Here is a 27,825-nt window from a genome sequence, read left to right as displayed (position 1 = left end):
ACATGTTGAATTTTAACCAAGTACATTTACTCAAGTACTGTACTTAAGTACAATTTTGAGGTGTTTGTAGTTTGAGTATTTTCATTTTCTGCTACTTATACTTCCACTTCACTACATTTTGGAGAAAAATATTGTACTTTTTACTCACTAGATTAATTCTTATAACTAAGAATTGTGGAATTTGTTTTCCAATCACTTACAACAACTTACAACTTACAAATGACTCGTCAGCCTCATGGACAGAAGGAAAGAACTATGGTCAATCAGATAACTCACAAGAGACAAGGAAGTCCAAATGCATTTGATAGTTTATCAATTTATTGCAGTAAGGCATTTGATAAAATATAGAATAGCCTTCAAATATTGGCATCATATGACACGTAATTAGTTTGATAATACAGTGTAAGGGTATCATACTCAATCTAAAATATGCAAGATTTATTATGTGCTAATAGAAACCCCCTCTGCTGTGCAAAGCATAGCACAAAACACAGCACCAGTGACAACGACTACATGATGACCCACCACCAGCAATCAATGAAGTGTAAAAACAGTGTGAAATTACACATCAACCAAGCCATCAGAGATGATTGTACAAAATTTGTATCAACATTTTCACCAACATTGCTGTATTTGGACTACACCACTGATGAACTGAACAATTTCCACTCTTGTGTACGTTTTGTCTCTGTTGGCATAATGCAAAATTGGTTGAGGTAAGAACATAAAGGATAACACAGTGAGAGGAAAAGCATACAGTATGGATGAGTACATTTATAGTGACACTAGCAAATGTGAACCACAGTTTGGAACTAAATCAAAATTTCCAAAAGACCCATATTTTTGTGTGCAAAACAAGCATAAAATGTCTGTTTTTTTCCCCCAAAACCTGTACAGTAACAGCACATGAACCTCCTGCACAAATAAAATTAAACTGCAATGGCTTGTGACGAGAGGAATGTTTGATGATATACCCATTAAGTAGAAAAATAGACCAAGAAAAGTATGTGAAAGTATTTGTAGAAAAACGTCTCCCAAATTCACTGAGATGATTAGGATTATTTGGCCAAATATAAATGCATTGCATGGAAAGTAAGAGTAAGGCTATAAGAGGAAAGTCAAGGGGAATTAAAAAAAAAAAACTTGTACTTGATAGTTTGCATGGCTAATGTTTAATTATATCTGCATGTTGACAGTGGTCGTAACATCTCCCTTTTGGCTCCCCTCCGTTCACTCAGCTGCAGGCTCAGATGCTTCGGCGGTAACTTCCACTTCCTCATCGCTCTCCAGGCCAGTGCGATTCATGGTACGTCGCATATTGAAAGGCAAGTCACGTCTTTAAAAACAGACAAATAAAGACAGTCAGCTGCTGCACAAATACTACAGAGACATGCAGCATTATTAAATATATTCCAGACTAATTGGTGATGCTTATATTTAAAAGGTCCTCATAATAAGTGTTAGTATATGTAATAAGATGCTCATTAACATGTGCCAATAAGACTATAGAAGACACTTACAAGAAACCTGTTTTTTACAAATGTTTATAATGGCATTACAAAAACATTCATTGACTTTAACCAACTTTTACTGCATGTGTTTTTTGTTTAATTAAAATAAATACTCTATTATGCATTCATTACCAATTAACTACACACTTAACAGTAATGCTTTTAGCAGCTACTGGATCTAACGCCTGTTTTTCAGGCCGAGTAATACTCTCATGACAAGTAAACTGATTTTCATGCATTAAATGGTGAGAAGAAAACTACCATGCACCAGGAGGAAGGATAAATAAATATGAGGAGTCACTACCTGAGCTTGGTCTTCAGAGTGCTGACTTCACGGTTCATCATGTCTGCTGACTCCATGGCATCATCCAGCTCCCTCTGCAGCTTCCTCCGGTAGGCGTTGGATCGTGTCACCTCCTCCTCAGCCTCCTCTAGCTGACGCTTCAGCTGACGCATTCGGCTGTTGGTCTTCTCCACCTGCAGAGCGAGTGTTAAACTTAGTGCAAAAAACGAATACAAGCAGAACAACAAGGATGTGGATCAAATTACACAATGGGACTCCTCTCTCCTCCCGTCAACAGTGAAAGGAGATTAGCGATGAGACTTACCTGGTCCTTGTATTGGTCAGTGTTGCGCCTCTCGTCTTCCACCTGTAGCAGCACCTCTTTCAGCTTCTTCTCCGTCCGTCTGGCCAGCCTGGAGGCCTGATGACGCTCTCTGATTAAGTAGAAAAGCAAACCCAGTTAGGATCAGTTCATAGTCTCGGGAGTCTAAAACTAAGGAAAAAGCTGCTAAATTACAAGGAAAAAGCATCAGGTACATGATTATTTCAACTTAAGATCTAGGGATTTGTAACACCAAACAAGTTTAGCTACTAGCAAAGAAGATAAAACAGAAATGTAGGTCATGACTGAGAGGAAAAAAAGTAATTTTTGTCTTTGAAACATAACAGTTATTGTAGTGTCCACTGCACTGCCACTCACTTTGACTCTATGTCCAACTGTTCTTCCAGCTGAGCGATCTTGGCCTCCAGGGTGGTGATGGAGGATTTGTACTTAGACTTGATGGTTCCCTCAAGCTCCTGCAGCTTCAGTTTCAGCTCCTTGTTCTGGCGATCCAGCTGGGAACGAGCCCCCTCGAGCCGCTGGGAGGAGCTGCGCTCTGCAGACAGCTCCGTGTTCAACTGTTCAGTCTGATGTCAGACACACACAATGGAGAGCCATTGTTAAAGTAAAGCAAATCCCAAAGTATTCATCTTTGTCATCCTGGTGGTTTCTTTCATCTGTGGTACCAAGTTATTTCTTCACTGCAACCCTCAGTTCACCTGACTGAACTGAACAGATTTGTTTTCTGTGGATTTTGTTCTGATAAATTTAGGTTTCTTTTCTTTATCTGTTATTCATTATTCTACCAACCATTACTTCTGTTTATTCAAAATTAAGTGTTGCTTCTGATGCCAGAGATGTAAATATATCCCCTCCTTTTCTCTCTGATCACTAAATGTTTTCTCCAACTTGCTATCAAAAGTAAAATTATCAGCTGCCATCTACAAACCTGAGATAGTGTGTGTCCTTACCTGCAGCGTGGTTCTCTTCAGACGGTCGTTGGCCATCTCGGTGTTGATCTGCTCTTCCTCCAACTCCTCCTCCAGCTGGGCGATACGAGCCTCCAGTCTCCTCTTCTCATCTGTCAGCTGAGAACTGGCAAAAAGTGAGGAGGAGGAGAAGCAGTTAATGTATACAGACAAAGTTGTAGGTTTGCTTTAACTGCATGGACTAATCTTGCATTTATTTACTCAGAGTCAATCTAAAAAGTAGTTTGGTCCATACTTCTTGGTGTTGCTGCTATTAATCTCCTCCTGGAGCTCATCTCTCTCGGTCTGAGTCTGTCTCTTGAGTCTCTCTGCAGTGGCCAGTTCCTATAAGGTAGAAGACACAAGTATATGAAGACTTTAAAGCCTGATACTGCAGAGGCTGTTGGGCCAGTTACCTATAAACAAAGTGGCATTTTTTCCTCATTACATACATCCAAATATATGTCTTTGCTGCATAAAAGATGAGATAAGAGACATTTTCAATCATTCAATTATTATTCAATTATATTCAATCCAAGACAGTTCTCTCCCTTTGGAGGTAATAAAAACAGCCTTAAAGCATGATTCTTGATGGCAGCACAGTATTTTGGCAGGAAGTATAATAATAAAGTGCATAGAGTTGTCATATACTAACAGGAAATTATGTGCGTTGAAATTTGACAAACTCACAAAGATGATACAAAAATGTAATTCCCTTCTGCCACGAGTCAAATCATTTAGTATGCATGATCACATTTTAGGTCATTTTGTCCATTTTACAATGTGAACCTACTACATGTTTAGGATCACAATATATAAAAGCTTTCAATCAGGACTCAGACTAACACTGAAAATATGAACTGCTGTGAACAACTTTTACATGTCACAGGAAAGGTCAGACCTCAAGACTGTACAAATGTTTCTACTAAGACACTTTTCTTTTTACATAAATAACCTGTAATGTACCGCCTAATGCACCTCTTCTGTAATATCTGGTTGAGTCTATGACACTAAGAAATTGAATTGCGAGTTGTCATAATGGCTTTCTTTCATACCTCCTGGAAGTGCAGGACGTCGGCCTCCATGGCCTTGAGCTTTCTCTCAGTCTCCTTGGCCCCGTTGACGGCTTCGTCTCTGGACAAACGCAGCTCCTCCAGCTCTCTCATCAGCTCTTTCATTTGAGCCTGAAGAGCAAAGATACAGACAGCAGAGCTGAAGTTAGACACCCTAGAGTAGGTCAAATCATTTGGACATGATATGAGGCTTCAATTAATTGTTTTCATTCATATTAATTTCTCAGTCATACAGTCAGAACATATGGATTAGCCAGCAAAACCAGTCAGTCTTTCTCACTTTGGCAATACTATCGCTCGAGTGTGTGTGAGCCTACTTTACCTGGAGTTTTTTCAGCTGTTTGAGGGCCTCATCACGGCCCTTGTTGGCAGCATCGATCTGGAGTTCGAGCTCTGTCAGGTCCATCTCCAGCTTCTTCCTGCTTGAGAGAGCCTGAGTACGCTGCCTGCGTTCATCTTCCAGCTCGAGCTCCATCTCACGCACCTGAGAGTGAAAAATATTTAGTAAGTCAAACCATCATTCAGGATTTTCTTCAGCAACTGCACATGCGATGGTTTGGGATCGGTACCCGTTTAACCAGCTGTTTCCTCTTCTCCTCTCCCTGCTCATCTCTGGCCTGCAGGTCTCGGTCAAACTGGGCCTTCATGGCCTGCATGTTGACCTCCAGACGCAGTTTGGCGTCCTCCGTGGCCTGCAGCTCATCCTCCAGCTCCTCCAGCTGAACTCTCATCTCCTCCAGCTGCTGCTCCATGGCTCGCTTTGACCTCTCCAGCTCATGAACCTGTGAATACAGTTTCATTGTTACACATTCAGCATTTCTAAGACAGAGAATGAGGGACAATGATGCCAGCAATCCAGTCTGATGTAAACTTCTGCTAATGGTAATAATGCAACATTCAGTGCATCAAACGGTTTCCAGGGTTGTCATTTTTAGAAGAACCAACATCCAATCTTATCGAGAAGCTCATCTGCACCAAAAAGATGCCAGTGTTTTCCCTTACACTCTTGCCAACATCATCCTTGGAGGAGACCAAGTCTTCCATCTCAGCTTTGAGCAGTTTATTGGCTCGGTCCAACTCGTCTTTCAGGTCTGTCATGGTCTCCAACTCGCGGGCCAGTGTCAGGGCTTTGGTCTCCTTCTCCCTGGCTTCAGCCTCGGCCTTGTCGCGCTCCTCTGCATACTGAGTAGAGATTGTTTTCTCCTCTGCCAGCATCTAGAGAAAGAAGAGACCAGGAGAGCCGTTGAAATGTAATAAAATTGAATCCTACTGAATGACAGTGAAATGAACAGTGCTTATTTACAGCTCAACCTTGCATGCTACAAAAGAATATCGATATCCTTTATATTTCCTTTGACCATGCATAGATTGTTGCAGCTTTCCTTGTTCTTTCCTTTTATGTGACACATCCAAGACAGTCCATTTCACAAGGTCTCATACTGTCAAAAGAAAAATATGCTCGTCCTTGCTCTAGGCACAAAATGCACTGTTGACGTGATACCTGGTCAAACTTCCTCTGCTTCTTTTCCAGGCCGGTGACCATCTGCCTCAGGTGGTCCTGGTCCAGTATGAGGTCATCCAGCTCCTGCTGTAAACGGGTTTTTGTCTTGTCCAGTTTGTCGTAGGCTGAGGACTTCTCCTCCAGTTGCTGCGTCACACTGTCCAACTCCCTCTGGTATTTCTTGCGGCCCTCCTCTGCCCCCTCCAGGTTCAAGGCCTCCTGTTCTAGCTTCTTCTTCATCTCTGTCAGCTAAAGGAAAAAAAGGGAGGTGGAATTAGGACAAGGACCAGAATGAAATGTGAAAACTTACTTTTCCTTTCGTAACACCAGCAGATCAGAAGATCACGAAAGTCATTAAAATGGAGCCACACAACTAGTATGGCTATAAATACTACATACATATTATTTACTCATTATGGCTACTCCCCTTGAATCATACAGATCTGAGGACACTGCAATTTCAATAACTGTTGAAGTGTGAAACAAAAGATGAGGGTTTTGTTCACAGAAAAGATCTACCTGGGTCTGCAGCGTGGAGACCTGCTTCTCCACATTCTTCTTGCTCTCCTCCTCTTCCTCCAGCATCTCCCGCAGGCTGTTCTGCTCCTCCTCCATCTGCCTCAGGCGCGTGGAGAGGGACAGCTTCTGACGAGTCTCCTCTTGGAGCAACTCCTGGAGTTAAGAAGGAAAACAAACAACTTGAGTAAAATATATTATATTTATACTATATAAAGTCCCCCTCCGGTCAGAAATGAGTTTTATGTTTGAGCTTCAATGTGTACAATGATGCCTGTGTAGAGTTTGACAGTAGAAGGCTGGTTTCACATTCATTTCTAAAAGTGTACATTTTCTATGTGCTTATTGAAAATCTGATTTTGACAGGCGGGTGATATCACAAATGGTCCAAAATTCAGCCTACACAACTGTGATGTGAAATCTTGAAACATCTTGTGCTGAGCAGTTTAATGTAATGAATAAATAATAACTGCATATTCATACATTTTGGAATTGTTCGTGTGGGAGAAAGAAAAGGTGCCACATCAAGGATTTTAATGAAGTAATTATGCCCTTTTTTATGTAATATCTGGCACATTTAGGTACATTTGAACCATGAAAAGTCATACTGAATTAACTATTGGCAGCTCCTGTTTGTAGTGTCAACATGAACGCATAGAAACTCACTGAATGACTTTTAAAAAGGGAAGAAAACATTCAAAAGTTAAGTCTACATAGATATGCATGTCATTCATTTAAAAAAAAAGAAAAGTATACTAACGTAAACATATACAGTCAGATTAGGCCGGAAAAAGTGATTATTTTCAGTGTTGGTTAATTTGTAGATTTCCTTCTTGATTAATGATTTGGTCAATAAAATGTCAGAAAATTGTCACAATTAAGTTCCAAAGTGCTGTTTTTTTCCTAATGTTTCAAAACCACAAAGATTTATTATCTCATAAAATGGAGGAACAACTCATTCTCACTTTGGAGAACCTGTTGAAATTTGTCATTTTTGCAATAAATGCTACTGCTTGTTTTCTACTTTATTTGAGATAAGAAGGCAGACAAGTAGCACCAGTAGAAGAAAACATGTATGACTGTGTGCGTACCTGTGCATCCTGCAGCTGAGACTCTGTAGCAGATAGGTCTTTGCTGGATTTGATGTTCTTACCCTCGGCTTCACTCAAGACGCAGTTTACATTTTCTAGCTCCGTCTAGGCAACAGACAGAAAGACAATTATTCATAAATGCTATTTCAATCAGCCACTACATCCTCACAGAAACATCACCCTTTCAGCCTCCTCTGTCCATACTGTACCTGCATCTTGGCCATCTTCTCAGCCAACTCCTGCCTCTGTCGTTCACTTTCTCCGCACTTAACCTGCAGCTCTTGAACCTGGGATTCGGCCTTCTTGCGACGGTGTTCAGAATCTCCTTTGCCTTGAGTCAGCGTCTTCAGCTCGATCTGCAGCTCATTCAACTCGCTCTCCAGGGACTGCTTGGCTTTGTCCACGGACACCTTGTTCTGCAGGAGAGCCACACATCACTGGTGTTATTCAGATGTTTGTTAAGCATTGGCATCTTTCTCTTCTGACCACAACACTTTTTACCCTTTTGGCCTGTTCCAGCTGCTCGTTGAGCTCGTCGAACACCTGATTGTGTTTGTGTCTCATGTCAGCCATCTGCTGCTCGTGGAGCTTGGTCTCTTCTTCCAGATTCCTCTTCAGCTGGGTGACCTCTGTCTCACGCTTGGTCCTGGAGAGACCGAATGAGGAAGTGAATGGACAAAGAGTTTGGGAAACAAATTCAATTTAAATATGGTGCCCAAACTTGTTATAAATATAGTCTTGACTGTTACCTGAGTTCCTGCTGTGCTGCAGTAGAGTCCAAAGTGTCCTCCAGCTCAGTCTTGAGGGCCTCCAGCTCTTCTCCCAGATCCCTGCGGTGTTTCTCAGCCTTGGAGCGTGCCTGCCTCTCTAGCTCCAGATCCTCCTGCATTTCAGAGATCTGAGCCTCCAGCTCCCTGATCTTCTTCTGGGCCATGTTCTTGGCCGCAGCCTCCTCCTCAATCCTGGAGGGGAGATAAAGAGGAGGGATGAAATCAAAAACAGGTTCAATATTTTTATTTTTTTTTGTGGCTATAAAATCTGAAATCTTTTTAATTAATTGAACCTAGTGAGAGCAGCCTGGAGTTCCTCCTCCTTCTTCTCCAGCTGAGCTCGGAGTTCAGCGATCTGGGCCTGAAGTTCTGCAATCTGGTCATGGAGCTCAGTGGAGTCTCCCTCAAGCTTACGACGGTTCTTCTCCAACTCTTGACGTGATTTCTCCTCTCTTCTTAGACGATCTGTATGCGCAAAGACAGAGAAACCAAATTTTTGTCATTTACTTATTTGAATTTCAATTATTTGCAAAGGTAGATACACATTAATATTTTAATACACAAGCTCAATTTATTATTGTTTTTGGTGTGACATCTCATATCAGGCTTCATCTCGTACTCTAACGCCACCAACACCAATGAGCAGAAGCAAAAAAAAAAATCAGCATATGATGTAAAATATACAGTAACTATGTAGGTGAACTAAGCTGCTGCTGTACACAGGAAAATATCTGAATGTCAATCTAAAAGTCGTCCAGAGGGGGGAGCAGCTGCAATTTATGTAGTCAATCTTATAGCCTGCAATGCAATGGATTAATAAATCTTATGGATCTTGTTCACTTCACTGTGATTTAAGATTCACATGGGCAGCGCAATGACAAGAAACAGAAGTGGGTATCTAACACTGAAACATATTAGATCGTGCTCATCTTAGATCATTTTCATTCATCGCCGTGACGTAAAAAGTTTCCATAAAAAAAAAAGAAAAAGAAAAAAATATAATAATGACGTGATTAATTATGAAACAACCAGGCAAATTATTCCTTGGTTCAAGTAAAATGAAAACAAAGCAACAATAATGTAAACAGACAATACTTGCCCTCCAAATCTGTGATCATAGCTTCGTGTTTATTCTTGAGCTTCTGCAAACTTTTGGACTTCTCTTCCTCCTCTGCCAAGTTGGTGGTGAACTCAGAGATCCTCTCCTCCATCTGTTTCTTCTCCTGTGGTTTTAAAGAAAGCAGAAAATGAATGACTTGTTGTGCCAGGTGTCATGGTTCGATTGTGTTTATGCTGCACTTCTACCACTGGGCTAAATGAACACATTGTATGAGACCTTGTTGAGCTTGTTGTTCTGGTCGTCCAGCACCATAATGTCCTCCTCTTGCTTCTTCAGCTTGGCATCTGTGGTGACCTTCTCCATCTGAAGCTTCTGCCTGGCTGCTTCCTCCTCATCCAGCTGCTGCTCCAGGTCCTGGATGAATAACACAAACGATTTGCAACACAAGTACACTTATTGTTTTTTTGAGTACCTTTTTTAAAATCACATTCTGTAACCCACAGGACTTTACTGACCGTTATGTTCTGTTGCATCTTTTTTCTCTCCGTTTGCATGTGGGTGACCCTCTCCTCCTCCTCCTCCAGACGAGACTCCATTTCATGCAGGATCTCCTCCAGCTCCTGCTTCCTGGTCGCCAGACGGGATCTCATCTCCTCAGCCTCCGCACATAGCTCCGTCTCTGCCTGCAGCTGCTCTTGAAGAGCTAACTTCTCAGCAGCCAGCTAACAGAGGGGAGTCAAAGTGAGAGCTGCATCACTCAGAAATGAGACTTGTGATAATGATTCATGTTTTTATGATTTAATTCTACATGCAGATCTATAAAATCATTCATCCAATTTAAAATAAGACTATAAATAAAGCGTACTCCGGTGTCATGGAGACTCCTACCTGTTGTTGCTTGGACTCCAAGTCTTTAAGGTGCTCCTCAGCCTGCAGTTGTCTCTCCTTCACCTTGATCAGCTCTTCTTCTTTGGCCACCATCTCCTCCTCTTGCCTGGTGACCTGCAGCAGAGGCTTCACCTAGAAGGAAAAAAAACAAAAACAAACCCAGTTATTAAGAATTATAAAGTTATAAAAAGCATGGTTATGTTTGGACTTTCCTGGGAAGGACCAAATTGTGAAGAAAGACTGAGGGGAAATCATTTTAAAAATCTGCACCAGCTCTGCATCGCTGTATAGTTGTGACATCACAACCTTACAGAGATCCTGATGGTTTGTTTGAAGGCACAGTTTTTATGAATATGAGCTGTGTATTCAGACCTAAACCTGCTCTATAATAAAAAAAAACAGGAAATCTCACTTTCTACAATATGGCACCTTTAATGTGTTTTCCTTGTCTATTCCACATCAGACATTTAAGCTGCCACCCAATAATTACCTTATTTTGTTTAAATCAGTACAAAAACAAATTAAAAACAGGGCTCTTCTTGTTAATCTGACTAATCGTATGAATATACTCTGATAGTTATAGTAGTAATCATGACACTAGCATGGTTTAACTACCGCTGTCATATTACTGGGCTGTCTTAACCTTAAGTGAGAGTGAGACTGATAAAGAGCAGCTTTTACTGCCTTTATTTATCTCTTACCTTGGTGAAAAGCCTCCACCACTGCCAGTTCCTGAGTTTGAGGTATGCAGCACAGTTCCTCTGGATCACTTTCATGGCTGTCAGCTGCTGCTGTCTCTTAGCAAAGGCTCTACAGAAGAAAAGAAAAAAAGAAAGAAAAGTTTATAACATATTTGCCATTTTGTCTAGAAGTATGCTCTCTCCTTGTGCTATGAACGAATATGTTGCATGACTTAATATTTTCTGGATCAAGTGAATCAGTCATACTTGCGGGCCACATATCCTCTGCACCAGGCCTGGAAGCTGATGATCACATCAGTGATCTTCATGTCTCTCTCCTCCTCCAGGTGGGCGAGGACTCCGGCTCTGAAGAACACTTTACTTTGACCGATGCGGAACAGGTTTGGGTCCAGCTCTAGAGCTTTGACCTGACATTAAAAAAAAACAAAACAGAAGCAACTCCGTGACAAAGCTCAAAATGGACAACAAAGAGCTATTTTTTCTTCTACTGATGAACTTCTTACTTCTACAATTAATGTATTGTTCTTACCATGAGCACGCAGGCTTGCTTGCCATCCATGAAGCCTTTTGGGATGGCATTAGGAGTGAGGATTTCATACCTGAGAGACAGATGAGCAGAATTAAAATAACTCAACTAGTTTCACTCTTTAGTCTAAATGCTAAAACGAGGATGACGGTGCTGTTCAGACTTAAAAGGCTTTATGACTTTTGCTTTGTAGTTATAGGCCCCTTCAAGGTTGTAGATGTCTTACGTGTGCAATTTTACAGTCAATGAACTTTGATTTGGTCTTATCGCTTTTTCTTTTCATGTCGTCCTACTTGGGAACTTTATTAGGTTGATAAGATAAATCTGTCTTAGTTGTATGTTTTGTTTGAGAATGTCCTGGTGTGAGAATGATTACTTCAGAGTGGGATGAAAGAATATTGAAGGAACTGGTCTTTATGTATTCAAGTCTAAAAGTCTCTAGAAACATATTTTTGTTTGAAGATGCATGTGTTGTTTGTTACCTCTGTCTGAACTCCTGGAAGACGATGCGGTTTGGAAATCCTTGTCTGCAGATGCGAATCCCCTCGAGGACTCCATTACACCTCAGCTGGTCCAGAACCAGGTGAGACTCCAGTTTACCTGCCTGAAGAAGAAACAAAGATCTGTTTGTGTGTTCAGTTTCTTTTCTACAATAATGTAAAGTCAAATATTTGAAATGCGTAGCAGCACAGTTTCGGCAACAGCTGCAATACCATACCTTCTTCTCGTGGTTGGGGATGATGCAGCGGACGAAGTTAGGGTTGGTGTTCCTGAGTGTGGCCATGAGGTTACCCAGCTGCTCCTTGTACAGCTGGCCCACAGTGCGGAACATGCCCTTACGGGTTTTGAATGCACCATGCATGGAGTCCGACATCCCTGCCACCTTATCCAGGCCGACGATACGATCCACTGCGAGGACACACAGAAGGCAGAACAAACCATTTATAAGCGTAATTCATGACACTGAAATTAAATCATAATGTCTCATAATGAAAATCTTTGACATGCAGATTACAAGCAACTATCCTGACTGCAGTTCTTTTGACAAAACACCAGAAGCACAGCTTACAATGTGTGACTCTTCTGCTATTAGTTCATTTCAGTGAACCAATACTAACAATTCATTGAGGTTTATATTAAAGTGAAAAATTTATACAAAATGCTGTCTAATGTACATTTGGTAGAAAAGGTGAGTAGAAAAAATGACATCATGCAAAAGACACTGTTTAATTCCTCCATATTATTTCTGGTGGAAATGCTTCTAATGTTTCAGTCGCTGACCTTTTTCAGGTGAGTGTGCAAAAAGTATAAAGTCAGTTACACAACTTACTGTCTCTCCACAAGTCAGCAGTAAATTTGTCAGCAGACTGGTTGAGCAAATTGGCCACACACTCATTCAGAGGATCCATGTTCTTCATCAGCCACTCATTTGCTTTGTAGTCCACCTGCACCAGAGGACAGCTTCATTTTAGGTTGTGTTTCAAACCATCGTAACCTCAAGTTAATGTCTTGATATCTTGTCTTATTCTACAGGACAGTAGTAAGTATTAATGTCACTGACAAGTACAAGTACTTGATTAAGTCAAAATAAACAAACATTAATAAAAAGTCACAAATTCGACAACACAAAGTTATCACCACTGACCTTTCCAGCATAGTGTATAATGCAGAAATCAACATCGTCCTTGAGCTTCTTTGGTTTCTGGAACTTGGAGTTTGATCCCTGCTCCTGAACCACTTTCTCCACAAAGGTCTTGTCTGTGGCTTTGGGGAACCAGCACTCTTCATCCAGCAGAGCCAGGATGCCTGGAGGACCGTTCTGTAGTGGACAGAAGAAAAAACAGGCAGGACAAACACATGTCAGTCTGCAGTTCAAAGGAATCCTGACTGGTTTAATAACCCAGGTGCAGCTACATGCCTCGACATGTATGACATGACTGTTTACTGAAAAAAAAAAAAACAAGCAGTGACTTCTGCAGAGGAATTATAACTGATTATTAAGTGTTACTCCAGGCTTAGTCAGATATGTTCAGTGTTATTTGACTTGAGGAGGAATATTAACTGGGAGACGTCTTACAGGTTTTTCAATGAGTTCGATGCAGGGCTGCAGGTCGAGGCCGAAGTCGATGAAGCTCCACTCGATGCCCTCCCTCTGGTACTCCTCCTGCTCCAGGATGAACATGGTGTGGTTGAAGAGCTGCTGCAGCTTCTCGTTGGTGTAGTTGATACACAGCTGCTCGAATGAGTTCAACTGTAGAAGAGAAATAGAGAAGCTATTACTCAATTGGCAGGAAAACATACTTTTCTTTTAAATAATCAAGCAATTGTTATTCATTATTACAAAAACTGACTTGTTCCAGCTTCTAGCTCATAGAACTGGAGATATGATGCATAACTGTCAATCTGTCAAGCCCTGAACAGCTCACCTCAAAGATCTCAAATCCAGCGATGTCAAGGATGCCAATGAAGGAGGCTCCCTGTCTCTTGGTCTTGTCCAGCGCCTTATTGATCCTCATAACCAGCCAGCGGAACATCCTTTCATAAGAAGCTTTGGCCAGAGCCTCGACAGCAAACTCAGCTTGCTCCTGGGTCTGGGCCTTTTGGACATAGTCCCTGCCAACCTGCAGAAAGAAATACTACACCGTCATCCTGTGATAACAAAATTATCATGAAATGGAAACTGGCTGATTGACAAAATCATGTTCATTTATTTGGGATGAGATAACAAAATAAAACACCAGGTTCACACAAAAGTAAAAAACACAATTGTGTGATGTTCAGACAAACAGGTAGAAATCTGCATTTGATTGTGATGCAGACCTTGATTCTGGGAGACAGGATGGCTCGTGAGAATTCGGTCACATTGATGCTCAGCAGATGACACACTTTCTGAGCAGCTGGGGGTGAAACATGTTGGAGGATGTTACGGTGGATGTTGAATGAATTGGGAAAGTTTCAGTAAATGGAGTGAGACAGGCAGCATGCACAGAGGAAATGACAATGATGGTGTGTTTGTATAAATGTGTGTACCGGTGTCATCAGGCATGGCCGCCTGATCGGTGTGGCGCTCCTTCTTGAATGTCATGTTGCCCAACTGCAGCACGGCTGACACCACCTTCAGCAGACCTGACAGACAGACAGACAGACAGACAGACAGACAGAGGAGGTCACTGTGTGCTGCAGGGAAAATAATCACTTCCTAAATAATATAACTTTTGATAATTTCACTCTAAAAAGGAAAGTAATTCTGTGTATTAAAAAATACATTTACAAAACACACGCAAAAATTTAAAACCCAACTTTCACCCCTTTAAGAATAAGTGATGTCATCACAAGGTGTTCAAATAAGTGAAGCTGTAACAATTAGTTTATTTATCAGTTTGTCAGTTGTGAAATTAGAAAAAAATGTTGATTAGCATAAATGCAAACATTTGCTGGTTCCACCTCCTAAAATGTGAGGCTATGATGCTTTTCCTTGACTTACATCATAGTTTTGCCGAACTGAATCTCTTTGGGGTTTTGGACTGTTGGTAGATTTAAGAAAAAAGACCCACATCTGAATAATGTGGAGAATTATAGCAGACATTTTTGCATCTAGTAATCAAGAAAATAATCTGCAGATTCAAGGGGCCCTGTGGAGTTTTCTTGTAAACAGGCAGTTAAGTTTACATTCAGTATTTCTAAAACACATTGTGAGAATCCTCAAGCTGTAATAAATCTGTTGAGGACATTTCCTTTCTCACACAAAACTTTGCTCGTAAACCGACATGTAAACAATGCTGAATTCAAAATATGTTAAAAATCAGCTTTTCAAACAAACAGTCTTCTTCTCTGCCTTTGCTGGCACATTGCTGAACAACTTGGTGATTCACCGCCACCTTTTGATCGGTGTGAACTACTGTGACACTACTGGCAGGATGGTACTACACATGTCAGTGCATGCATGTGCAGGAGAAAAACAAAACAGACTCACTCATATAAAAACAGCTCCATAGAGGGACTAGAAGTCTAAAACACCACCAGGTGCCTTTGATTTATGATGGAAATAATTTGTCACAGTCATATAAAGAAGTTAAGAAAACGAGATGATGGGTACCGATTCTTTCCTCCTCTGGGATGCCCATGATCTGAAAGGCGTCCATGGTCTCAGTGAACAGGTCTTTGTCCTGTTGACCAGGAATCGTCATGTTTCCATTGGACAGGAAACGGTACTTGCTGTAATCCTCCAGACACAACTCGGCTAGATAGTGAAACAGAGGAGAGAATTATTCATGGTGAATTGACCAATTTCACAAAGCCACGAGAGCTCTGCCAAAACATTTGAATGGGCGTACTAAACTCTATACAACTTCAGCACTATTGTATTTCACACACTAAGAACTGAAAAAAAAAGGACGCTCAGTTTTCAATATTAAGGGACTATCAGCTACTTCCTGTGTTATTTAATAAATGTCTCAGCTCTTGAACTTGCATGTCACACCCAGCTGACCACACTTCATTTTGCTACTTTCAGCTACTTTCATTCACGTAGCCCGGGTTGATACAGTCGCGCTGAAATAAAATGTCTTACAGCGCAGTTTGTCTCCTGCTCCTGACAGCATGTAGTAGAAGATGTGGAAGCTCCTCTCCTCTTTAGCTTGTCGGACAGCCCGAGACTTCTCCAGCAGATCTGGTAACATTTCAGTCAAGGATAAACAAAAGCAAATGCAGCGGACAACAGCACGCAGAGGATAGGCTGCATCTCTAAGGAGAGGGGCCTGAGGATGCACTTGGACCAGCATTTTAACCAAAACTCTTGGCCTCCTCTCAAAGACGGGTCATGTGTTGAAAACTAGCGGTTATACCTTAAAACTTTACTCAGTTGATATAAATCTTACATGTTTATGTACGCTCTATATCACCAAACAAAATTACTGAGTCAAATGATCACAAACTAACTAAAAGCAAGCCTGAGGCAGGAGAGCATTACAGTATGCGCATTCTGATTGGTTTCTGTCACTCTTGCCAAAATGAAAGCTTGTTTCAACCCGACAGGTTAATCGGGCCCTTTACAGAAGAACTAATCAAGTAATCAGCATATTTTTAAAAAGGATGCAAGTCTCAATGTTGGCTCCAACGATGTATCCATTGACATCAAAGTTAATCCTGATGAATTTTCCCTAAAAGACAAAACAAAAATAATTTGGTAACACAGCAATCAAACTTTGACTAAACAGATGTTGAACAGATTTTTAAAAAAAAGGTCCTAAAAACCTGTTTTCTCAACCTGCTTCTCAGTATGAACTGTGGGTTTCTTCATTGACACAATCATCTGCCACATTTTTTGTCATTTAACATAAGAGATTTCTGTATTTTTGTTTTTCTCTCTGCTCTGGACAGTATGTTACATCTATACTTAATACCTAATGATGTTTTTTTTTTTACACGTTTACATTGATTGGTTATTACAGATTAATTTGTTCTGTTATTTAGAAAAAAATATAAAATTTGCAACAAAGTTTTCAGGGGCTGTCTTACAAATCTTGAGGAGTTGTCGTTCTTGACGGTCTTTGCATTGCCAAAGGCTTCCAGGATGGGGTTTGCCTGCAGCAGCTGTTTCTCCAGTTCCCCCTGACAGAGAAGAGACGGTATCAGAGCAAACTATAGACTCCAGTAACACTTTATCATGACTCTGAGCTGCACATCAGTCAAACCGGCCCAACTTTAAAATCATGCATGTTCTTGCAGCGCTGCAGAACTGTCGCTGGTGAATAAAAAACATGTGCAATAACTTGTTCGGCGCATTGAAAAGAATTCAGGCTGCATATTCAAAAGACTCACCTCAGGGGATGTTATCATTGCCCAATCAACGACACACATGCACAGACACACACACACACACACACGCGCACCCACCCACACACACACACACACATTCCAACACTCACTCCTGCAGCACAGCAAGCCCACTCAAGCACAAAAACCCTGTAAGACCATCCCTGTCCATGCAGGCACAAACAAGAGAACACAAGAAGCATAAGGGCCGGTTAGCGAAGATCCCCCAGAGGAAATGCAGGAGTGCTCTCTGACACCCCAAACAAGCTACATACTACATGACGATGATAACAATCAAGACTGACCAGATTGAGAGAAACATAGCTGCTGGTGAGTGAGATACTGTCACCTAATACAGATTTAGAATACTGGCACAAACACAGGTGTGTTTTCACTTTTGAGACAAACATCAGATAAAGTTACAAATAATTACTGAGCAGATGTCTGAACCCATACCACACCCTTCACTATGCATTTATGTATGCACTTTTAAGGAAAACTACTCAGCTTGTATCTGAAATTTATGTGGGGGAAATCTTTTTACAGCTTAGTTTTTCCTTAAGTCTATAACAATTAGATCTAAATCTATACATTTTGGAAAATCTGCTTATTTGCTTTCCTTCTGGGAGTTTGATTAAAATCACTCTAATATTTATGCACTAAAGCTTTGCTAAGCTTAGCATAAAGACTGGAAACAGGGGAAACCGCTTGCCTGGTTCTGTCCAAAGGTAAAGTTATAAAAATGTTGTGTTGTGATTAAACTGGGTTAAAGTGTATGTGTATTTCTTAGTTTTTGTACAATGGAGACTTAATGTGTTTGCAAGCAGGGTAGTTTCCCCATTCTTTATGCTAAGCTAAGCTAACCAGCTGCAGGCTTCAGCACAGACATGAGCTCAATCTTCTCAACCAACGCTCTGCAAAAAATTAACAAGCATATTTCTCAAAATGTCCAATTCTTCTTTTAAAGCCTACACTGGCTAAAGTTTAATGCATTTCCTTGAAAGCCCAGACAAAGACAACACAATGTTTCCTGTTAGTAGAGCAGCACATGAACACCATAAATATGGAGTCAGAGGGATGAACTCACATGTGACAAAACTGCAATGCCCTGGAGAAGAGGTGTAAGAGGAGAGAGTTCAACACATTTGATACCAACTTCAACACTCAAATTACAAAACTGCAGATGTCACCATATGAAAGATGAATTTAAACTTTATCACACATTTCATGTAAAGTCTTGTGAAACAGCCTACACATGAGAAAAAAAAGAGTACAAGTTCACACACACACATTCTGCTTCACTTTAAGTCACCACGGAGGTGAGGCAGGCACGTCGAGGCCTGAAACAGGAATGTGCACACAGCTTATTCAGGTAGACCACAATACAGAGATGGACGAACATGGAAAGAGAAAGGAATATCGATGAAGAGGAACAACACAAGGGGGTTTCCATCATAGTCTTTACAAAACTATTAGTAAAGAATCAGGAAGACAGGAGAGAATTAAAACGAACAACAGTTTATACTGACCTGATCTTTCTTGGACTTGAAAGATGAAGCAACATGGGCAAGGTACTGAATGACTTTCTTGGTATTTTCTGTTTTCCCTGCTCCCGACTCCCCACTGTAGAAAAAGGCACAAGACAGAAAGCTTTAGACACACAATATGTATCAACCACAGGGGTCATTCACGTCAGGGGCAATACTGATCCTAATGCATTAAGAGCAACACACAACAATAGAAACACAAGGTTTCCAATAACTCTGTTTGACCTATTTCCTCTTAGCCTGCAGAAACAAGACAAGTTTCCAAGATCAAGGCCGAGCTTTGAACCTGAGAAAATGTGCAACTGCTCACAAAAAACTGGCAATTTCAACATCTGTGTGTAAAAACACATAAGATTGTTACGTGAAGAAAAATGTTGCTGAAAAACAAAACAATATTTAACCTTTATCCTAAAACCAGCCGACACCGTCTATAAATCCACGTAAAATAGACCAGTGAAGAAAAAAATTAGAGAACAGAGAAACCTACGTGCAGAGGATGGACTGGTCCTCACGATCTGAGAGGAAGAGAAAGAGGAAACAATGTCAGTCAGGGAAAAAGTTGACATGATGTGAAAAACACAAACAGCTGATGTGTAAATAATAAGACATGTGATTGTTTAACTGGACTTTCTGCTTCTTCTTCTTCTTCTTCTGCTTTAAAAGGTGCGTGGAGCTAAAATGATTGATTAGTCACCTGTAATTATATATCAGTTTTCTATGAAGCTAAAACATTAAACATTCTCTGGATGCAGCTTCTCCATTGTTTGATCCACAATGATGTCCAAGAAGAAAACATCTTAAAAACAAATATCTTTGGGTTTTGGACTGATTGTTTATTTCCAACGTGACTTCTTTAAGTTATATTTTTTGTTTCATCATCATTCACTATTTTCTCTTTAGTCAAAATTATTTATTCATTAATTGATGGTGTCAATAATTATTAGTTGCAGCCTATAACCAAGTGTGAATGTACAGTGCTTTCACACTCCTGGTCTATGTGCTATTTAAACACACTGTACCAAACTATGTAACGCTTCTAAACATGTGGTTTTTCTTTATAGATATTCAGCTCTGTTACCCTGCATCATGCTCCTGTAGGCCGTGTCTGTGATGGCGTAGATGTGAGGGGGCATCTCGTGTCTCTTCTTGCCCTTGTACATGTTCACTATCTCATCAGTGTAGATGGGGAGGTACTTGTACGGGTTGATCACCACACAGAAGAGACCAGAGTACGTCTGAGTGAGAGTGGAGATAGTTACTGTCAGAGGAGTTTTAATGCAACAACAAGAGAGCGTACAATAAATCAAATAAAGAGAGATCTGATCACGGTGTCACTATATAAACTCTTGTATCCACCCAAACTCACATAGATGAGTCCAGAGTAGTATCTCTCCTTGAGGTTGTGCAGCACAGAGGCCTCGTTCAGGCAGGTGAGCTCCGCCATGTCCTCCACCTTGTTGAACTTCGGTGGGTTCATCTTCTGAATGTCATCCTTGTTCACCTTCACCTGAGATTGAAAGAGACGACATACCTGTCAGACGGGCTTATGTGGCAGAAATATATTTGCATTATATAATATTTAAAGCTACTAACACGAACTAGGAAAGTACACTTTGTTATATAATAACTGCACAGAAATACTCAAATCTTCTCACTGATGGGCTTGTGTGACAGAATGACAGTGACTGTTTTAAATGTTTAAAATGATTGTCGGTCATTTCAACTCATTAAGCAGATGCATAACAGACAAACACTTTCTCACCTTCTTGCCAGAGTCCGTCAGCTCCACCAAACACTCGTCTCCATGCTCCTCCTTGACGGAGCCAGCCTCAAAGCCCAGCTTCTCAGAGGGGACCCACACCAGCTTCTTGGTGGCCCAGTCGGCCTGGGCCAGAGGGTTGTTCACCCCACTGCGGTCCCCATACAGGAACTTGTCTGCGTCCGTCATGGTTGCTTTAGGACAGAGTGAGATAGCATTTCAGACAAATATGAAGACACTTTGACCCCCAAAGACAGCAAGCATGGCTTTAGGATTCAAATAATGCTGTACAGTGGACCTGACTTCAGACGCCATATTAAGTTAACACAGAGACCAGAAGAGCGTTAAGCGCTGCACATTGTGATGCAATCATTACAACAGTCCTGGGTTAAATAACACTTCAGTGATCATTATAAATATCTCCAGTAGAAACATTATGTTTCACTTATATATGAAAATCTTCTGAATTTGGTGGAGGATTTAGTTACAGGTCAAGAAAGATAACTATTGTTTTAGTGCAACAAAAAAACAAAATGCTTATATTGGATCTTTGAAGCAACAAAGTTAATCAGTGTTGTTAACATCAGTAACAGATGCTTGTTTGTTTGGATTGGAAAGACCTAACATTAAAGCGCAAATTATGTCCATATATAAATGAAATGTGTACATAAAGAAATACTAATGCGTTTAACTGATTAGCATTTCTGGTGCAGACAACGAAGGGTAGCAATGTTTAATTGACTGATCAACTAATTGCACAAATCTCTAGTGGACACTTTATTTAGGTGAGTAATATTTTTATTTCATCAGTGTACGCCACACCAAGCTCTGATTTTCTACCACAACAGTTTTGTCACCACTTTACACAAACAACTTCAATTTATCCTTCACCAACTTAGGTTCAGGTAATTAATCCAAGAAAACACGGAAATTACAGTGTTTCTGTCCCAATCAGCCGAAACTGATTACCAAAAGAAAAACACCCACAAAATAAAACCAAAGATAAAAAAAAATGCATAAGACTAAAATTAAAAGATGCCGACACTGATTGCACAATTCAAGTCCGGCTTTGTTGCAGCGTGTCATGTTTCCTATCTTTCCTCATTTCCTGTTATTTCTTTACTCTTAATCAAATGAAGACAAACATGCCATAAAACATTACTATCCTTAAAATAAATATGATAACGGATATTTAGAGGCCTCTGCAGCCTGTTTGGGGAGCTGCTCGTGTACTGATCTGCATTACACCATTTATATACAGGAGGAAATCAGAAAACTATAAACACCTTTTAATGTGACATGCAACGACGTAAAATGTAAGAAGTCAACTGCCATTTGCATGTCCTGAAATTTGATCCTGTCATTACAGCTTGTCACACATCTAAAGCTGTCACTCATAACGTCTCACATTAAGTCTGTTTGTTGAGCTTGAATGATGAGATTTATCTTCGACATGTGACTCAAACACTTCACATGACATTTAACTGAGGAGTGACATGAACTCACAAGGTGATGAAGTTTACTGCACAGTCAGAAGGTAACAGAAGCTCTAGCACAAGTTTGGGCAGATTTATCACCTCAACAGCTGTCGGTTCATGTTGTTTCACTTAACCGTATGATTAACACGCAACAAACTTAACTCTATAAACCGTGTGATAAAAACAGACACAGACAAACAGACAGAACTCAAAAATAATCTAAATGTTACTTAATGATCAGTAAAAATCCCACATAAGAGGTCAATCATGTTGAGTGTCAGACCACGCCTGTGTTTTCATGACCTCAGGCTCAACACACAGACAAAACTATTAGTCACTTTCTACCTGAGCTCTACAGTACGACTCCATCCTTTATTCCCTGCCTGACCCACATTCCTTACTCACCAGCTCATTACACAGAATTCCACAAATTCCCGACTCCTTCTCCCTCTCCTCGTTACCCACAACCCCTCTCTTTAGAGCTGCAATTTCCGCCACAGGTAATAAATGTGCAGCCATTACATATCACTCTTATTCGGGACAGTGAGACTGGCTCAGTTGTGTGAGTTATGTAAAAGTCCTGGTTAAAGGTCGGTGGAGGGATGCTTCGCAGGCAGAGAGGCAGGAAGGAATGCCGGGAGCAAGTCTGGGCAGAGAGAGACATGCTATGGTTCCCCGACCACACCCTGGAGAGACAATCAACTCATCTGGAGGAATTAAAATACCCTCAAACAAGATAAAAATCCATCACCTGGATTCTGCTTTCACCAACGCCATGTTGAAATATTTAATATTTTATGGGATAATCTCCTTTACATGTATCATCTTGTTTCCAAGTGGGTCCTAAAAGTTGTTACGTTTCATCAAATAAGGAGAAAACAGTCCGACTTTAGACAACTATTTTTAAAGGAAATAAGTACGAAACTTCGGAAACTATTAACAAAAGACACGAGGATTCACGTAAAAGTTACTGTAAATTAAAACTAAGCACGATATTGACATAAATACTCAAAATGTTTACATAAGAATGTTTGCACAGCAGAAGTTCAGAGCAGCGGCCTCCTCTCAATACAAGTAGAGGATGTATCATGAAAAAAGCTTATGTGTGTGGAGAGAGATAAAGGCAGTGTGTGTGTGCGTTTGTGTGTGTGTTTATTAAGTGAGGGATAAAGGGATCAGTGCACAAGGTGTCATCTGTGTCCCTCTTAAGTTCATTAAGTGCTCAGACTCTTGAAGATCAGTGGGGGGAGGCAAAACTGCAGCATTCCCAGAGGTGAGAGACAACGAGAGCATCACGTATTTACAGGAAGTGTACGAGGGAGTGAATGCATCACCACTATATCATTGAACAAGAAGCCACACAGCCACACAGAAAACTTGTGACATTCACATGTGTGTGTGTGGCTTCGCTGTTGAAGCTATCCATGGGCTAACTTCCTCAGGAAGTTGCACAAACATCGGCCTCTGCACATTTTGACACTTTGTGGTTTAAAGTGACAAGATGAACCTCTTCAGTCTTCATGTCCACTCTTCTGCATCCAAAACGACACTTCCCAAACTTCTACTGAGATCAGGACGAAGAATAAAAGTCTGGAAGACTTTCCCACAAGTCAAGTTTAACAACACAATCGCTCCAGATCCCCTCTCTTTGTTAACCTCACAATCTGTATGTTTTCTCTCCTATTGTCTGCATGGACCTCTTTAATCTGCATCTCTTGTGTTCGTCGGTCTTAACGTGCACGTTTGCAGCAGCATCTCGTGTTCTTGGCAGCCAGTCAATCCCCTGCTTTATCCGTCTTCTGTGGCTCTTACCTAACACTGAGGGCACGGGCCCTGCCATCTGCAGCCCGGCTGCTGATGCGAGGCTGGCGGGGTGAGCGACCGGTAAGATATCGACAATGTTGTGGCGCTGAAGTGAGGAATTAACAAAGTAAGAGTTCAGTGAAAGAGGTTTCATTTCTTAAATGTTCAGGTTTAGGATGGAGCAGGATGGTACACCCGCTGAAGACATGAAACGGGGGGAATGGGGGGAAAAAAAGTCAGCAGACAAGATGTTTGTATTTCACCTCATGTATAAAAGGCGATGAGAGGGCCAGAAATGACTCTTTATGGCTCCGGAGGTGGCAAAGACGTTTAATTTCCTGGCTGAATGAAAAGAGGAAGACTAGACTTTAACCAGCAAACTAATTTCACAAGTCACGAGTAAAAATGTTCCCCAGTTCTTCAAAAGATCGTATCAGACATGAGTCCTTCATCATGACCACAAAGCTGAATCCTCTTTTGTGACTGCACGTCAATTTTGTATCCTGAGGGCAGACGCACACACAGCTGCAGCAGGGTGTGTGCAGTTTGTGTCATGAAAGAACCAAAAGATCAGCCCGCTGCAGGATGCTAGCCAGGTAAACATATCAGACTTAAGCTAAAGTCCAAACAGTGAAGATGAATATATGGATTTTCACACCACATTAGGGCCTGTTGTGCTCTTGTTGATCATTTCCTGGTAAATAAATAATGGAATAAATGTGTTTTTTTACTTTTAAATTAAAGAAAAGATTTCATTCACCTGTGTGAGCTGAAAGTAGACTTTATATTCCTTATGAGAACAATCCTGGTCGAAGTTACTGGTTACACTGGTGGCTGTTTGTCATCATACAGAGGAGGCACTCAGTGGACTGACAGCTGTCGCACTAATCATCTTAGACAAAGGCCTACTGGAAGATCTGATCAACGTAAACAACGCCAATCAATACTTAGAGACAGGCAGGAGATAAGTGAGCATGCGCGGGTTTAAAGAGCTGCTCTGTGCCCCCTGATGAGAACACCTGGCCAGGTGCGCGCGACCTTTCTCCTCTTACGCAAACCAAACCGTCTTTCTTCAAACGAACCTGCATTTTCCGTCAAACCTCTACAGTTTTAAGACGACACAGTTAACACCACTCAGCTCTCTCTGCCATGAACAAAAACAAAGTGGAACTCACCTGGTTTTCAGCTGCAGGCACTGGAGGTGAGCTCGGCTCGTCTTTCTGAGTCCGTGTTGGCAGCAGCGACGTCCCGCTCGACGACACCTTCCGTTCACAGAAGCAGCAGCAGCAGCAGCCGAGGTGAGATAAACGCCTCTTCTCTCTGTCTGTGGTCTTCAGCCGCGTCTCTCCGCTCCGTCGTGCGGTCCAGCTGCACCTTCAGGCGTGTCTCTGCGAGGATGGACGGTCTGCACCTTTAATCCGCCCAGTTTTGGTGTTTCGCAGGTGAGTTGAACGCCCCGCCCCTCCCCCGCGCTCCGTGCTGCGTTCAAGAGCTCCACGTAAAAAACCTGGAGTAATGAGATGTCGCTCCTGAATTAAAAAGTAAACTTTCAAAACGCAGTAGATGTGTTGTTTTCTTGGCTCACATGCTACTTTCAAAGACTAATGCGACAAGGAAGCGCAGAATGACATTTATTTTGATTGCATTTCTGTAATGGATTAAAAAAAAGTTGACGTAATTTATACGAAGTCATCCAGGAAGTGTTCTCATTCATTTGGTGAGTGTGTCTTGCAGTAGACTAGGCTCAGTATTACTGAATAGGAAAAACAAACACATTCATCCTTCAGGACTGAAACAACTGGTTGACTCATATCGACTGACAGGAAATGAATCAACAGCAATTTTAATCATCAGATTTTGTTTTAAGTCACTTATCAAACACAAATGACAAACATTCTTCGTTGACAGCAGATTTGCACTTTTGCTCTTTTTCATTTGTTGGTTGGTTTGTCAGCAGGATTAAACAAAAACTACTGAATGGATTTACATCAGATGTGGATGGAGGATGGGTTTCACCACAGAATAGATCCCATTAACTTTTGATCCAGATCCAGTTAAAGGGACAGACTCCAGGATTTGTTTCCCATTTACTTTAACATTGCAAGATAAGACGTTTTTTTTAACATTGTTGTTAATTTCTCAGGCAATAATGCATTGATCTTGATGGGGGAAAAGGCAGCATGTTTCGGTGGCTGGTATCTGAGTGGGTGCACAATGAGACTGTGGGGCCATGGCTGAGGTATGCACTCTACTGAGGGGCTTTCTAGTTTAAAATTAAATATCTTGGAGGTTCAGTTGGACAAAACAATTTGAAGACTCACCTTTCAACTTGCAATGAACATTTTTCATTATTTTCTAACATTTTATAGACTAAAGGACTAATTGATTTGATGATTTGATGATGATTAATAGATAATTGATGGTGTATGTTTAGATTGTGTGTGTGTGTGTGTGTGTGTGTGTGTGTGTGGGAATGCAGAGCCCTGTCCGTACCTGCAACAGGAGCAGGGGTGCGGCCCTGCTGATGTGTTTAAGGCTGAAATATGACACAAAAAAACAAGAATAACTGGCCGTGGAGAGATGAAACAAATGTGAAGAAGGCAGACGAACATGTAAGACAGCGTATGTTAATATATTTGTGTTTTAATGGTTTTAGTGACAAGTGACGATCATGTAAATACAGAGCAGAATCGTCTTTCTGGTCTTGTATTCTCTCTGTATTAACAACTTGAAGAATAACTTGTATTTATTTGCCAACAAACATTAATGAAACCAAAAACCGACATGATCTCAGTGTGTTACTGCAACATATCCCAAACAAGGGGAAGTGTGTACCTGCACTTTGTCTCCCATCCACCAATGAGCTTTTGGTTTAATTTCCTACCATATATGGTCGTCAGAGGAGACAGAAAGAGAAAGATTGCCAGAAAGAGAGCAGAGCAGAGAGGTGGAGGGAGGCGTGGTCTTTTGTTGTATTCATGCTGTGGTGTAAAGTTACTTAACAAAACCCTGTCATTACCCCGAGCCCCAGCACTCTTGTTGTTTCATATCTGTCACACATCAAAGATGGGCTGATAGAAAATGTAGGAGCGGCATGTTGCAGCATGAATGAACCAGAGCGAGGACGCACACTGTTAGCTTCATAAGGTGCGTGTGTGTGTGTGTGTGTACACATACTATGTTTTATGACTAAATTAAATGTAGGCAATGAAATATAACTGTAATACACATAAACTTTAGATTTAAAGTTGATCGTAGTAAACGTTTAATGCTCTCATAGCCATAGGTATGTTGCAAGCAATCTTTATTTGTTCTGACTGCCTGCACTGGCCGTAAGAAGATCTTTCATTTTCAATTCCAGCGAGATACAAATCATACAGGTATCTTCCATTGTTATAATCTTTTTAGTATGAACCTCTACCTTTGCCGACAAAGAGAGAATAACAAACAGGAAGTCTGGTACTAAGAAGTCTCTGACTTTGGAAGATACCAGTTTTATTTGTATAACTCAGCCAACTTCTGCTTAGCTTCAGAATGTATCTTTGCACAGAAACAGCTTTAGAAAAGCGCTGCTGTTGGTTCCAGTATCCTCCTGTATACTAATGTCAGTGTGTCAGCTGTTCATTGAGTACTGTTTTGAGACAGAGTTGACAGAATTGATCCTTCAACCAGTTTATTTTTCAGCCTCCACCCTGCTGCAGATACAAAAGCCTCATCTGTAAAAACCTCAATTCAGCTTCTGTTCCCTTAAAGGGTAACTCCACCTATCTTACACATTGCAGTGTGTTTACATGTTGTAACATTGTTGGGCTCACTGTGGGCAGTAAAAGCAGATAACCAAAATCAATACAGCAGAACCAGAGATATCACATTGTCACCTGGTGCCTACATTACCCACAATGCACCTTAGCCACTGAGTGGCTTTGTACTACTTTTTTCACATATGCAGCAGTATTCAACAGGACCTGCAAACACACTTTAATGTGGCAACTTGGTGGAGTTGCCCTTTAACTTGTTGAACCACTTTGAGTCTAACTGTTTTATATGAGCAGCAGTACTTATATACACTGAATATTTACCTACATTCACCTCAGCAGTGACACTGAACAGTCACTAACAGAAGATCAGTTTTGCTACTATTTCAAATTGCAAATTAATTTAACATCTTTCAGCTGTTAACTCTTTGTGTATTGTATTGTGGTGCACACTGTGAA

The 27,825-nt window shown here is 41.0% G+C and overlaps 1 protein-coding gene and 1 long non-coding RNA gene across 5 annotated transcripts; one reads left to right on the top strand and one right to left on the bottom strand.

The window, feature by feature from the left end:
- Positions 1 to 290: 290 nt before the first annotated feature.
- On the bottom strand, positions 291 to 25,007 carry LOC311249341 (myosin-9-like; the record flags this gene model as incomplete). Of its 4 annotated transcripts, XM_084340296.1 has the most annotated exons (43): positions 24,787 to 25,005; positions 20,334 to 20,524; positions 19,938 to 20,078; positions 19,650 to 19,806; positions 19,059 to 19,086; positions 18,554 to 18,647; positions 18,112 to 18,132; positions 16,728 to 16,820; positions 16,306 to 16,369; positions 15,781 to 15,879; positions 15,307 to 15,450; positions 14,241 to 14,336; positions 14,031 to 14,107; positions 13,637 to 13,831; positions 13,288 to 13,461; positions 12,856 to 13,029; positions 12,541 to 12,655; positions 11,929 to 12,119; positions 11,693 to 11,814; positions 11,214 to 11,283; positions 10,931 to 11,091; positions 10,685 to 10,793; positions 9,984 to 10,115; positions 9,611 to 9,817; positions 9,372 to 9,509; positions 9,135 to 9,258; positions 8,329 to 8,500; positions 8,015 to 8,227; positions 7,767 to 7,911; positions 7,475 to 7,681; positions 7,266 to 7,370; positions 6,178 to 6,330; positions 5,659 to 5,907; positions 5,160 to 5,372; positions 4,727 to 4,939; positions 4,480 to 4,641; positions 4,140 to 4,268; positions 3,341 to 3,429; positions 3,088 to 3,211; positions 2,495 to 2,703; positions 2,120 to 2,228; positions 1,816 to 1,988; positions 291 to 1,336 (listed from the first exon to the last, which is right to left on the bottom strand). In XM_084340296.1, the coding sequence occupies exons 2-43, from the start codon at positions 20,517 to 20,519 to the stop codon at positions 1,231 to 1,233; spliced, it is 5,883 nt and encodes a 1,960-aa protein (XP_084196422.1). In that variant the 5' UTR covers positions 20,520 to 20,524; positions 24,787 to 25,005. The 4 variants fall into 4 exon arrangements, with proteins under 4 accessions (XP_084196422.1, XP_084196423.1, XP_084196424.1 ...); XM_084340297.1 differs by lacking the exon at positions 18,112 to 18,132; XM_084340298.1 differs by lacking the exon at positions 291 to 1,336 and having other exon boundaries at positions 1,812 to 1,988; positions 24,787 to 25,007.
- LOC311249538 lies at positions 24,971 to 26,222 on the top strand. The gene is made up of 3 exons (XR_014621199.1): positions 24,971 to 25,053; positions 25,755 to 25,850; positions 26,091 to 26,222. It is a non-coding gene; the product is annotated as an uncharacterized lncRNA (long non-coding RNA).
- Positions 26,223 to 27,825: the final 1,603 nt, after the last annotated feature.

This window comes from Pagrus pagrus, assembly GCF_965226575.1.
Source record: "Pagrus pagrus genome assembly, chromosome: 2".
In the NCBI taxonomy this organism is placed as follows: Eukaryota; Metazoa; Chordata; class Actinopteri; order Spariformes; family Sparidae; genus Pagrus; species Pagrus pagrus.
This window is presented reverse-complemented; position numbering and strand designations above follow the sequence as displayed.